The sequence below is a fragment of the Oryzias latipes genome, chromosome 23 (genome assembly GCF_053564925.1).
Source record: "Oryzias latipes strain Hd-rR chromosome 23, Olatipes_Hd-rR_3.1".
Lineage (NCBI taxonomy): Eukaryota > Metazoa > Chordata > Actinopteri > Beloniformes > Adrianichthyidae > Oryzias > Oryzias latipes.
The window spans coordinates 19,778,205-19,791,369 of NC_136259.1; the positions used below are offsets into that span (position 1 = coordinate 19,778,205).

Below are 13,165 nucleotides of genomic sequence, written 5' to 3' on the forward strand. Positions count from 1 at the left end.
TGATTGGTCAACAACATGAAGGGGTGCAGCTGATTGGTCAAATGCATAAATGGATTTATTTGATCCGTTAAATACTTCAAGTTACCGTAAGATTGTTTCAGCACATTTAATTTAACCATTTATTGCAATTCTCGCCATCTTTTGCGATATGCATATCGCACAGCTTGATCTCACGATAACGATAAATTTGCAATATATTGTGCAGGCCTATCCATCATAATCAATTTTCAAACGGTTGGAACACCTGTGAATTAAAAGAGTCATCATCCATTCGTCACTACCAAATCAAGAGTCCCCAATTAGTCAAAATTCAACTGGTTTAACTTTCAACATACGTTCAATGACCGTGGGTTTTGGAAGAAGAGGCCAAAAAAAAAATTGCATAGCAACATTTGAATGGGAGGGTTTTCAAAATGGGAGCCCATAACACGGATTTACTTGAACCTTTTATTGGAAGTCTGCTTGAACGCAGCTTTAGAGGTTTAGCAAAGGCATAAAGACCTCTGCAAGTAGCACCAGGGCAAACATGTCCTCCATAATAAAAAACATTTGCAGCTCTCCAGTTAAGGCTGGTTTTACCAACCTTAGCTGTTTCTGGTAAAACGAGCTCTAGCGGTTTCTGCAAAAGTAAAACGCTACAGTGAATCACAACAGTTTTCTGTATTCTTTAAACACAAATGCAAACCCTTTGCCGTGACCGTCAGGTTTAAATCTCAAACTGAACTGTGACAAAAAGAAATGGAGGGTTAGATAAGATAAAAGGATCAGAAAGCAGAAGGGCAGAGGCCACTCCTTTCCAAAAACCCCATCTGAAATGGGCTTTGAAAAAGGCTCACAGATAGAAAACACAGATGACAACAAAGGCAACACAAGGGCACGAAAACAGGCTAAATGAATGAAAATGAAGAAAAATGGAGATGAAGAGGTTTTACAATGACATAATAGGGTAAATAACATAATATTGAAAAACAATTACAATAAAAACATGGCTTTAGAAAAAGATGTTTTACCATCTAATGGCTGAAACCAAAAAAAAAACACTCATCTCTTCTTTGTTTTGTTCCCCCAAAACAAAGATTTATGTTTCCCAAAATAAATCACTGAAGTTTCACATTTGCCCACTTTTCTTCTGCCACCCTTTAAACAAACTGAATAACAGTTAATACATTTTAACTGAAAAAGTACGGCAGAGACTTTGAGGCGTCTGTTTGGAGGGATTGTTAAAGTTAAATGCACACGATAAAAAAAATAAAAGAACTTGAAAAATAGCTCTAAAGTAGTTAGAAGCTTTTGAAGACTCATTATTTTAATTTATTTAGTCTGCATTAAGGCGTTTAAGCAGAAAAAAAATCCCAAAACAGAAGGAAAGACAGCGATAAGAAGACACAAGAGCAGGCCGGCAGGATCAATGCATCAGCTAGACAATATCACAGCAAAGTGAGGCCACATCAGGGAATAAAGATGGATGAGCCTATAAGAGACCAAAGAGGGCATACGCAGGAAGGTTGAATACACCTACTGTCAAAAAATGTCATTTATATTATATTACATTTTTTTATTTTTTGATAAAGGGACTTCATAGGCAGGGACAAAAGTCACATAACATTATATCAATAAAATCAATAGGAGATACATCGATAAAAAGCAATAATTAAACAGAAAATCTGTTTTTTTAATTCACATTTACCTAAAAATCTTTACAGGAGACGGGCCTATCGGAGAAAAGAACCATATTCAGACCAACAAGAAGCGTATAAACACATGTGAGGATCTGTTGTGCAACTTAAAAGGAGGAGAACTTACATTCCACTTCTTCTGGAATGTTATATGAGCTTAATTGCAACTTCAACTTTGTCTTACAACACTTATCTGCCTGGTCTGTGTAGTTGGCCTCCGTGACACGTCACTGGACTTGTGCTCATTAAAAACGCACACATCCATTCACAAACACAAACACACATTCTGAGGCTCAGGCTCAAGCTTAACGTTAACAATGCAAACGGGCGGCGGGCTAATGAACATGTCACGGCCGATTGGACGGGGATTAATGAGCTTAGACACAGACGCATACACACAGTGATGCCACACATGCACACTCACACACACCCGCACAGGCAGAAAGCCTTTTCCTATATTGCCAAAGCATTCCTTTGGGAATCACACCTCACTAATGTGCCTGGTGCTAATACCTGAAACTCCTATTAAAATATAATTCCACACCTGTGTGAGTTTAGAATGAGTTCTGACATGCTGGACCTTTTTGGAAAGATTTGAAAAATTGAAGACGAGTAATATTCATTTATTTAGTAGGCAATGTAATTTATTGTGACTATTGGATCGAATCTCTAAGATTTTGAACAAAACCACTGCAAAGCAAAATGTCAACTCCACATATGACTAAATATCTTCAGACATTTCACAAAACCTCAGATGTAAAAAGTTATTATTGTACACACATATATATATATATATATATATACTTTTGTTTAGCACAAATAACTTGCTATAGGTTTTTTTCCTGAAAGCTACACAATCTATAATCAATAAAAAGGCTCATATGTCCTTTTTATGAGGAATCTTGACTGTATATGAGACCAGGACAGAGTGAGTAAAACTTCACCCAAAATACAAAAGACTTTTATTCACACCGTGCATGTAAAAATTCAAATATTAGCACCTGGTGTTCACACTGGCCTGTTGCTACTTGATACTAACAAATGTCCTACAGCTGGAAGAGGCTTGGTGCATTCAGTGGATGTGCAAATAGTACGTAAAGCACAAAAAGGCTGTAGAAACTGGTGTAGCGACGCCTGAATGTGAGAGTTTTAAACACGGAGCCCCAAAACACAGGTCAACCTGGGTTTACATAGACTTTTCATTGAAAGTCGTCTCTTGATCGCGAGTTGCTGAGGTTGGTGTGAACGTAGCTTTACTTTTGGCTCCAGCAAGTCAAGACGCCACCTTATTGGAGCCTGGTATCGACAGTAAGCAGTGATTGCTCCGAGTCGGTCTAAGTCTCGTTTCTATGGCAACCACTCACGGCAATCAGGAGTACTACGGAAAAAAATAATAAGAATTATCGAGATGTTAAAAGACTTTGGCTTTTTGGCATAAGCGGGTACTTCCTGTTGGAACACAAGGAGGAACGGGGGTCACTCAGTCCAGTTCTCTTATACAAACAATGGTAGGGACATAAATTCTCAAACTTAATCTCAATCTGAGTGAGAAGCTTTTTGCTTTTTCTAAATGAACAACAAGATTACTATGGAAGCGATTATGTAGCATAAATAAAAAGCAAAGTCAAAACCAGAAATGCTTTTTCATTTTCAAAATGAAAAAGCATTTTTTGACTCAAAAATAAAATGAAAAAGCAATCCACCAACATGCTTTTTCATTTCCTTCCTCAACACAGCTTATTCTGTCACTTAATTAAAATTAAAATGAAAATGGTATTTGACATTTCATTTTCAAGACGTTCTCTGGTAAATGTGTAGCATAATTCATTTAGAAATGTCTAATTTGACATTCAAAATGGATTAATAGAAATGCTTTTTAATTTTCAAAATGAAGCTGCATTTTTGACTCAAAATTAAAAAAGAAAAAGCAATACTTCAAAATGCTTTTTCATTTCCTTCCTCAACCCAGATTTTTCTGTCACTTAATAAAAACGATAAATAAAATGGTATTTGACATTTAATTTTCAAAAAGGTCCATGGTAAATGTGTAGCATAATTCATTTAGAAATGTCTAATTTGACAATTAAAATGGATTAACAGAAATGCTTTTTAATTTTCAAAATGTAGCTGCATTTTTTGACTCAAAATTAAAAAGAAAAAGCAATATTTCAAAATGCTTTTTCATTTTATACCTAAAACCGCTTATTCTGTGTCATAATTCAAACGAAAATGCAAAGAGAGGATTGCATTTGCATTTTAACATCCACCCCGCGCACCTTGTCACAATATTCATTTTGAAAAAGCATTAGCAGAGGGGAGGCGGGGCGATGACGTCACTGCTTTCTCTGTGTGTCCAGCTGTATTTATATTTGTAAATATGTGGGAATCAGTCTTTATTTTGTTCTGGACACCACTGGAAACACAAATTCATATGATGGTTTCTCAGATCGCAGCAGCATTTCCGCCTTCAGCGATCGTCGGGAGCTTCGCGCTCCGCTGTCCGAAGGCAGCTGGCGGTCCGAAGAACAAAAGCTTGTCCGCGGTGCGTCAGGAGGAGGACCGCAGAAGGCAGACATGCAGCTACTTAGTCCTGAGAAGCTGTGGAAACTCATCAGAAGTTCACAACCATCACAAAACCCTCTTCTCTGCCGCTAACACAGTCTGCTCCTGGTGCGTGTGTGTGCGTCAGTCAGCAGCCGGACACACAGAGAAAGCAGTGACGTCATCGCCCCGCCTCCCCTCTGCTAATGCTTTTTCGAAATGAATATTGTGACAAGGTGCGCGGGGTGGATGTTAAAATGCTAATGCAAACCCCTCTTTGCATTTTCGTTTGAATTATGACACAGAATAAGCGGTTTTAGGTATAAAATGAAAAAGCATTTTGAAATATTGCTTTTTCTTTTTAATTTTGAGTCAAAAAATGCAGCTACATTTTGAAAATTAAAAAGCATTTCTGTTAATCCATTTTAATTGTCAAATTAGACATTTCTAAATGAATTATGCTACACATTTACCAGTGACCTTTTTGAAAATGAAATGTCAAATACCATTTTCATTTTAATTTTAATTAAGTGACAGAATAAGCTGTGTTGAGGAAGGAAATAAAAAAAATTTTGGTGGATTGCTTTTTCATTTTATTTTTGAGTCAAAAAATGCTTTTTCATTTTGAAAATGAAAAAGCATTTCTGGTTTTGACTTTGCTTTTTATTTATGCTACATAATCGCTTCCATAGATTACTTCATAACAAATTCAAATTTTGAATTGTATACACATTTGAAAAAAGAAAAGCATTCATCCTGACTCTCCAAACTAAAAATAACCTCTAGCTCAAACATATTTTTCTCTTCCCTGCAGGGTTATATGTCGGTACACGGTAAGGGTGAACAAAAACTGCAGGATTTTTCTTACATCTTAAATTAAGAGAGCGACTGTAGCACCATGCAGAGAGCAACATATGTACAGATTATATACTAATGATAATGGCACATCTTTGGCAAAACCAATTATACATGTGCTTTATTTAATAGGGATGGTGGATTCCAGATTTGTAACTTCCATCACGTCATCTGTAAATTATCTACAGCCTAATTTCAGCTTCAAGTAACATTTTCAAGATGCTTTTATTTGTTTCCTTTTGAAACAAAACACAGAGTCCAGAGGAACCACAGTGGCTCAAACACTAATGATCTGCGTGATTTATTAAAATCTTTAGAATGTTGCGCACAAATCCCTTAATACTGCTGGGAAATGCCAGGAAAAAGCTCAGACACTCAACTCCCACTGGGGAGCTTTTAGCTTGAGTCAGTTCAATTAGCAGTGAGCGACCCGCCACTCCTCTGGGGTCATCAAAGCTAATCTTTTTTAGGCATTAACATACAATCCTGCACAAGTAAGAAGAAACAAACGGATCCATTTAAATAAAGGGATTTGGATTGAGTTTAAGAAAAAAAAAAACTGATGAAAAAAAGTTATTTTTTTTTAAAGGATTTATACACAGATAGGTTTCAATCAAATAGTCCAGTCATGAAATACAAGGATGCAAGCTGCAGTTTTACAAGCAGAACAAATATATTTCACTTAAAAGACTATCATGGCAGAAAAAGTACCCAACATATCAATAAATCATCATAAATGGTTAAGATTTCTATGCTAGTTAATCTTTAGGTCTACACATGGAAACCTGTCATTTACCTAAACCCCCTTTTTTGGGCATCAGTGCAAAACTCAAAAATAGAACAAAGGGAAATGTTTACTTCTGCAGAGCCGTTTTTCTGACCAACAATTAAAACTCTAAATATTTTTTTATGATATTGTGAAGAAAAATCAATTATGTGTATTAAAATCACAATAAAAGAAAGATACTGAAATCCTTGAAAAATTGTCCAATTATGGTCATTTTTGTTAGAAAAAACAATAAAATTTTAGTACATCAAATCTTGTACAAAACAGCTATAGATCTGCAGAGTTGCAAAAGGTTTTCATAAAGAGATTATTCAAAGCTAATTAGACTAAAGGCTAAAGCCTTAGCCACATGCACCCGTCGGAGGTTGACTTGAATGGGTGCTGCAGGTGTTTGAGTTGGCCTGTTGGGGGTTGTAGACAAAAGGAGGAGCATCTTAAGGGGTTCGCAGGTGTGTGTTGCAGTTCCCTTGTGGCTCACACGGCTACCTCAAGCGGCATAATGAAAATAGATGACCGTGCGTGTGGCAAGTGTATCGTGAAGTATTTGTATGGACAATGTAAGTTAAAAGTACTTATGACGTATGAGAGATGCTGTTGTATGGTGCCTTTTTGCCACACTGCAGTAATGTGTGCATACTGGCTCCTTATTATCTGCATTTGCTGCAAACACAGTATATGCCTGTAAGACACCCATTGGGATGTCCACACGAACTACACTCTGCTTGTCTAATTTCTTCAATTCTAACAATCAGGCTGCACAAACGTGCCCCTTGGACAGTGCGTAGGATGAGGGGGGGTACTGAAAAAAATGACAAATCTGTGTGTCAAGCTCGCTTGCATCTCACCCACTGCACCCTTACTTACCCTTGCATGTTTTATAACTATTAAGTACAACCTGTTGCTCGCAGCATGCCCGTAGAAATAAAAGTGCAATATCACCCTTGATATTTCATGTGGGTCGCCTATGTGCCCCGTTCATGCCCATTTTTTGCCCCACAGACAGCCTGTAACCACCCGTAATGGCAGTCATGACTAAGGCTATAATCATGTGAAACCAATTTGCCTCCCTCTGTTAAACAGCTTGTCCCATCTTCTAAATAGTCACAATGACAAACAGGAACAACAACAAAATACAAGCTGCTATTTAAGTGACACAGCTAAAAAAATCTGATCTGTTTCACAAATTAATACTTCAAAATCTCCAGGAGCCACAATTTTAATAAAATGATGACAGAATGTAGTTAATAGATATTGGAAGGCTTACACCAGGGTAAACAGTTTTACCAAATAAAGTTTGTGTCAGCTCTCGACTCCAAGGACACAGAAGTATTTCCATCATTTTTTCAATATTAACACAATTCAATAAAAATATAATATAATTCTACTGAACAAAGAAAAATCCCAATATTTCTTGCTTTTTTGCAAATATTTTCAACATCCCTTCATTAAAAATGTTAATGCATGTACATGTTTGATCTGTTGGACATGTAAATGTTCATTTATGAACATCAAGGCCTGATTGAGATCAAAGCCTTGAAATGTGTGTGTGTTTAAAAGGGTGTTGTGACCATATGATTGCCTGAGATAGCAGTAGCAGTCTCTGCAGGCAACAAGCACGAGTTCTGTCATGAGTTCTCTATAATCAAGAATGCCTCATAAGCAAGTGATACATACACACACATTGACACAAGCAGCAAAGTAGGACACTGAAGCAGTCGATGTGAATCTGATAACCCCTTGATGCAGTGCAGTGATTTAAGTTCTTCATCTCTTTTATATCTTTCATCTCCTCTGGGTTACACATTGGATCTACTTTAGCAGCAAAGATATAGACATTTTTCATCAAACCTTTGGGGTTTGTTGTTGGCTATTTTGTCACTAATGTGAAAACAAATGGTACAGACAAAAAAAAATGTTTGGTAATAAATAAAAAATACATCATAGTCAATATTTTGTGGTTCATTTAAGGTATTTTTTATGTGCATTGGTGAAAACTACACTTCAAAGACCCACTAAAATGAAAATGGTGTTTTTAACATGTAGCATTTTTGATGGAGGACATTTATAAAGAAAATAAGATTAAAAATACATTTGAGTATTTTTTTACTATTCAAATTGTTGTAAATCAGAAGCAGACAAAAAAAATGCAGTTAAAAAAGATTATATTTGAAAAGTAGAAAATACAACGGGCGGGCTCCATTCTGATGCATCCACTGGTAGATGAACAGATCAATGGACGTCTTTGTTTTCCTCATCTGAGCTGGAATCTGACTCAAAACTCCACGGCTGGAAAAGCTCCAATATTGTACGGCATTTCTGTGGCACCGGTAATGTTAGGTTGGGATTGTGAGCTAGTGGGAGTGTGAAAACAGATGTTAGTAAGTGGGGACGGGCTTACTTTACGCCAAAGGTTCCACCCACAACTCAGACAAATTTCTAATGAACTCCTGCTGCTCTACAGAAACTATGTTCTAGAGAAAGAGATCATTTTTATTTTGGCTAAAAACAGCACAGTCATAACTAAAAGACCATGGGTAGCTTTAATCAAAAGATGATCAGAGTATACGTTAAATACATTTCTGTTAAAGGTGAGCATGCAGACCACACTATTGCACTGTGGCAGTCCACTTTATGCAAACTGATTTAGCAGAAGTGAGTGAGTGTAAGATGTACACCACAAACTGCTTTAAAAAGCCAGCGGGAGCACTAAAATGAAATTAAATGAATTCTTCTGTATTAATTATGCTCCATAAAATGGAGAACTCCGGTGCTCCTTGATTATGTGTGCTTGGAAGCGAGCGCAGGCCCGCTGGGCCCCGCATGGCATAGCCCTGAATACACAGACAGGTGCCTGATAAAGGGACCTGTCAGGAAGGGAGGAGTCAAGAAAACAAGGAAAGGTGTTGCTGCGGGTCAAGGACTTCTCATGGAGGTAAAGAAAGGTCAACTTCAGAGGATGTTTGTTTTAGATTTTCCTTCTTGAGAGAATCTGACATTTGTCCTGAATGAAGATTTGATTGATTACAGGAAGCTCTTGTGAAAAGCTAATTTACAAGATCATTAGAGAGCTTCACTGATGAGCTCTTTGATGATGATGATAACCAATGCCAAACAAACTGTTGAACTCTCATTTTTTTTAATAATGCCATGTCACAAATCATCCGCCCACTGTGAAAACAACTGCCTTTAATGATCAAGGTGCAAAACATTTGCAGAGAACTTGCATGTCTGATGACATCCACCCTGAGACTGACGTGTGAGGATTAGCGTCAGGTCTCTAATGAGGCTGACTTGTTTCATTTTAATTACAGACGGTTGATTTAAAGTTTGCATCATCAGTGACATTAATAAATGGTTATACTGACGTGTTATCAGACACAGAAGCAACACTACCAGGTATTCATGCAGGCAGGCTTTTTTATTTTTAGAAAATGTGATTTCCTGGAGGTTAAAACAACTGACATAAAGAATTTTTATTAGCTTCTACACAAATATGTCATCTCTGTGCTATTTAATCAAAGATGATGAAACTGCCACCACTTCAGGCTGCCAGGCTTCACTTTTCCCACTAGATCCCAGTCAACATTATATTCTCCATTAATTTTTTATGATACCTTAGTAAAAACAGACAAAAAAAAAAAAACAGTATGTAGAAAATCCCGATCACAGATCTTGGATGCAACCAATTTGGGTCAGAGTTCAATATTAATCTTTATACAGTGGTGGTTACTAGATTAATATGATCATGTATTATTGATGATAATCAATGATTTCGATTCATATGTTTACGGAAATTATCTGAAAGTGTTTTATGAGGAAAATCAATAAGTGATCCATTTGTTACTTGATAAATAATCAGACACAGACCGTTGTAGGTACTGTAACCATTGGGCCTGCAATAACCATTCGGGGTCCTTTCGGCTGAGGACGTCACACTACGGTAGCCCCACTTGGACAAACTACATAGCGTCCGCATCTGCTCGGTCTTTACATATTTTCATTTCACGTTTCCTTTTGTAACATAAAGTTCTTTTCCCTCTTAAGTTGTGTCTGACATTATTCTTTTTGATTTTTATAGAGATTTTGCCACAAACCACTTTGTAAAAAGATCTGTGGCTGTTGGAATGAACCAGCTGCTCCACACAAGAGAACCGTGTCTCTGAGCAGAGCAGCTGGAGTCTCGTAGCTTCATGTTTGCAGGCAGGGAAGGTTCTTTGTTATAGTGTTCGGTCCGGATTAGGGTTCAGACCGCAGTCCATTCTGCTGCAAATGCACTTAATAATAATCATAACAATAATAAAAGCATGTTTAGAAGATAATCTCGCTCTGTGTCGGAGCTCTGTTTGTTTACTATGGACTTCATAATATCTTCTTCTATGGTAGTATCGTAATTTGTCCAGACCACTCACTATCTGATACGTCATCGGACCAACGGAGAGTCAATCACATAATGTGACGTCAGCACTAGTCCCAGGACCCCTAACGGTTATTGCAGGCTGAATACTCTTGGTATCTACACCGGATTATGGCGACTGTGCACATATCTATAAAAGAAATAACTAAATTGGGGTGGGATTACATAAACTTGCTTCTTCCCAGTCCCTGTTAAGTAGCAAATCAAACTTGGCTTTCATTAATGATCATTATATTTGATTAATCTAATGTGACATGTGAGTGTACTGTATGCATTACTACCAAAAAGTCATTTAGAATTATGGATAATTACACTGTCAAGATGGCATTACCTTCAGACATCTTCATATTCTAGTTAATTACTTTATATTTTTTAAAATTATATTTCTGCACTTTGATTTTTTTTTGCAGTATTCAATCATTTTTAATGTGAGAAATAAGTCAATAAAATCAAGTCTCCTCAGGTGCAACAAAAAACAGATATTTTTTTATAAACTATGCAGTGATGATGCTAAAAATGTGCAAGAATAAAATGAAAACATTGAGTCAGAATTAAAAGAAATGCTCGTTTCAACTCAGATTTTCCATGATAACACTGAAAACTATTTAAATTTAATTAAAAACTGAATGGAACCGGGGCAAGGTGTAGTTCACCTAATAATCTGTAGATAGCTCAAAGGTAAGACAGTCCAGATTCTAAGTGGGACCAAAAACTCTTTGGCTGCAAAAGCTGTTTTGACTTTTGTGTTTAACATAGGTTTTCATTAATTTTAGGCAATTCTTTTCTACTTTAAATTCTGGATGGCAGAAATTCCACAGGATCTAACAATTATGTAGCCTAAACTAACTCGCTTTCTATTGGTCCATTGTAAACCGATGGACGATATGACCACACCCCTTTGTTCATATCTTTTATAGTCGGTCTTAGGTGGAGTAACCTAGCTTTTGTCTTTTTTTATGGATTTATTTTCCAGCATACCTGTATTATTTAATGAAAGCAGCTTTTCCCACTTAGGGTTTTAACAAAATAAAAGTACTTGGCAAAACCCTGGCTTCACAGCCTGATCTGAATTTTTCTTATCAAATTCTTTAACAGTTCATGGAGATTTGAAGAGATTATTTACTAGAAGTGTGATCGGGCAACACAAACAGACATAAATTAGCACTAGAGGGAGAAACAACTGCCAGAGGAGAGAGGCAGAGAGATTGGTGCCAGTTTGTGTGAATGTGTTTGCATGCGTGTGGGGGCGGATGCTGCAATGTTCAATAATGCATCAGGTGCCCTACAACCCATTTATTAGTCTGTGTGTGTGTGTGTGCATTCACCTGTGGGCGGATGACTCTCTCAATGTTTTTCAGTGCTGTGTCTGGGGAAGGGGGCGAGCAATCAGGTGTGGGCCCTGTTGAGCTGTTGTCATGGTTACTGTGCTCCCCCTCACTCACCGCTCCATGGGACAAGTGACCTTGGAGAGAAAGAAAATAGTGAGAGACAGGTACAGAAATCACACATTTTGTAGGTATTTTGTTGATTATATCATATGTATAATTTAGACTAACACAGATTATTGTTGTATTAGGTAGAGATGTTGTTTCTCTTTCAGCTTTTCCCATCAGGGGTCGCCACAGCGAACGAGTCGCATGGTAAACTTGGCAATGTTTTACGCCGGATGCCCTTCCTGACGCAACCCTCTCAAAGCAACCGGGCTTGGGACCGGCACAGAAGTAGAGATGTGTTGCTTTAATCAATAACGCCTCTTGATTTAAAATAACTCAGTAATTAGTTTCTGTCACAGGAATTTCCTTTGGTTTAAAGAAAAATGATCAAACCTTTGCACAAAATTTTATCGTAAACTTAACTTGTTTTGTTTGCATTTAAAAAGCAATTCCACCAAAGTTGTCACACAATTTTTTAAAAGAGTATATTTTCGGTTTGTTAGATTTCTGTACTGTAAATATTTTCTAAATACAGCTAAATATTTTAAAGACACACTCCACTGACTGACCTTCATTTCTTAAAGTAATGATGGCCACTCGTTTTTTTTGTACTTAGCTGCTTTTTTCTTGCCATAACACGAATTCTAACCGTCTATTCAGTAGTACAATCAGCTGTGTATCCACCTGACTTCTGCACAACACAACTGATGGTCCCAAACCCATTTATAAAGCAAGAAATCACACTTGTTAAACTTGACAGGACACACCTGTGAAGTGAAAAACATTTCAGGTGACTACCTCTTGAAGCTCATCAAGAAAATGCCAAGAGTGTGCAAAGCAGTAATCAAATCAAAAGCTGGCTCCAACGAAGAACCTACAACATGACATAATTTCAGTAGTTTCATTTTTTTTTGTTACGTATATAATTCCACATGAATTAATTCATAGTTTTGATGCCTTCAGTGTGACTCTACAATTTTCATAGCCGTGAAAATAAAGAAAACTCTTTGAATGAGAAGGTGTGTCCAAACTTTTATTTATTTGCTTGTTTTGTTGTATTTTGAGGACCCCCTTGAAAACGAGATGATACATCTCAAGGGGCTTATCCTCTAAACAAATAAATTGAAATATTTTGGTCTCTACTGTAGCTAAACGGGGAGGTAATTTCCCCAGTGTCAGACCATTAAACAAATAAGAAAACGTGGAAGACGGGGACAAAATTGACTGAATTCAATTTTAGAGGAGCACATTAATCTTAATCAAGTGGAGGAGATGACACACTGACCAACACACCTCTGCACAAAACACTGTCATCAGAGGTGACACGCCAACACACACGCCAGGCTTTGTGTGCCGCCTGCCTACAGGATCCAATGAGGCACCAGGAAAAACAAGTGTGAGACACAACCAAGGCTGCAAACAAACACACACACCGCTTCCCGTTCAGTCTTCTTAATTG

General features: G+C 37.2%; 1 protein-coding gene across 14 annotated transcripts in view; it reads right to left on the bottom strand.

The window, feature by feature from the left end:
• The window catches only part of anks1b (ankyrin repeat and sterile alpha motif domain containing 1B), a 205,825-nt gene that overhangs the window by 68,908 nt on the left and 123,752 nt on the right, over positions 1-13,165 (bottom strand). For all 14 annotated transcript variants that reach the window (XM_023952560.2, XM_023952556.2, XM_078941579.1 and 11 more), the window contains one exon: positions 11,599-11,735. In XM_023952560.2, coding sequence (XP_023808328.1) covers positions 11,599-11,735 — 137 coding nt within the window. The remainder of the gene's footprint in view (positions 1-11,598; positions 11,736-13,165) is intronic.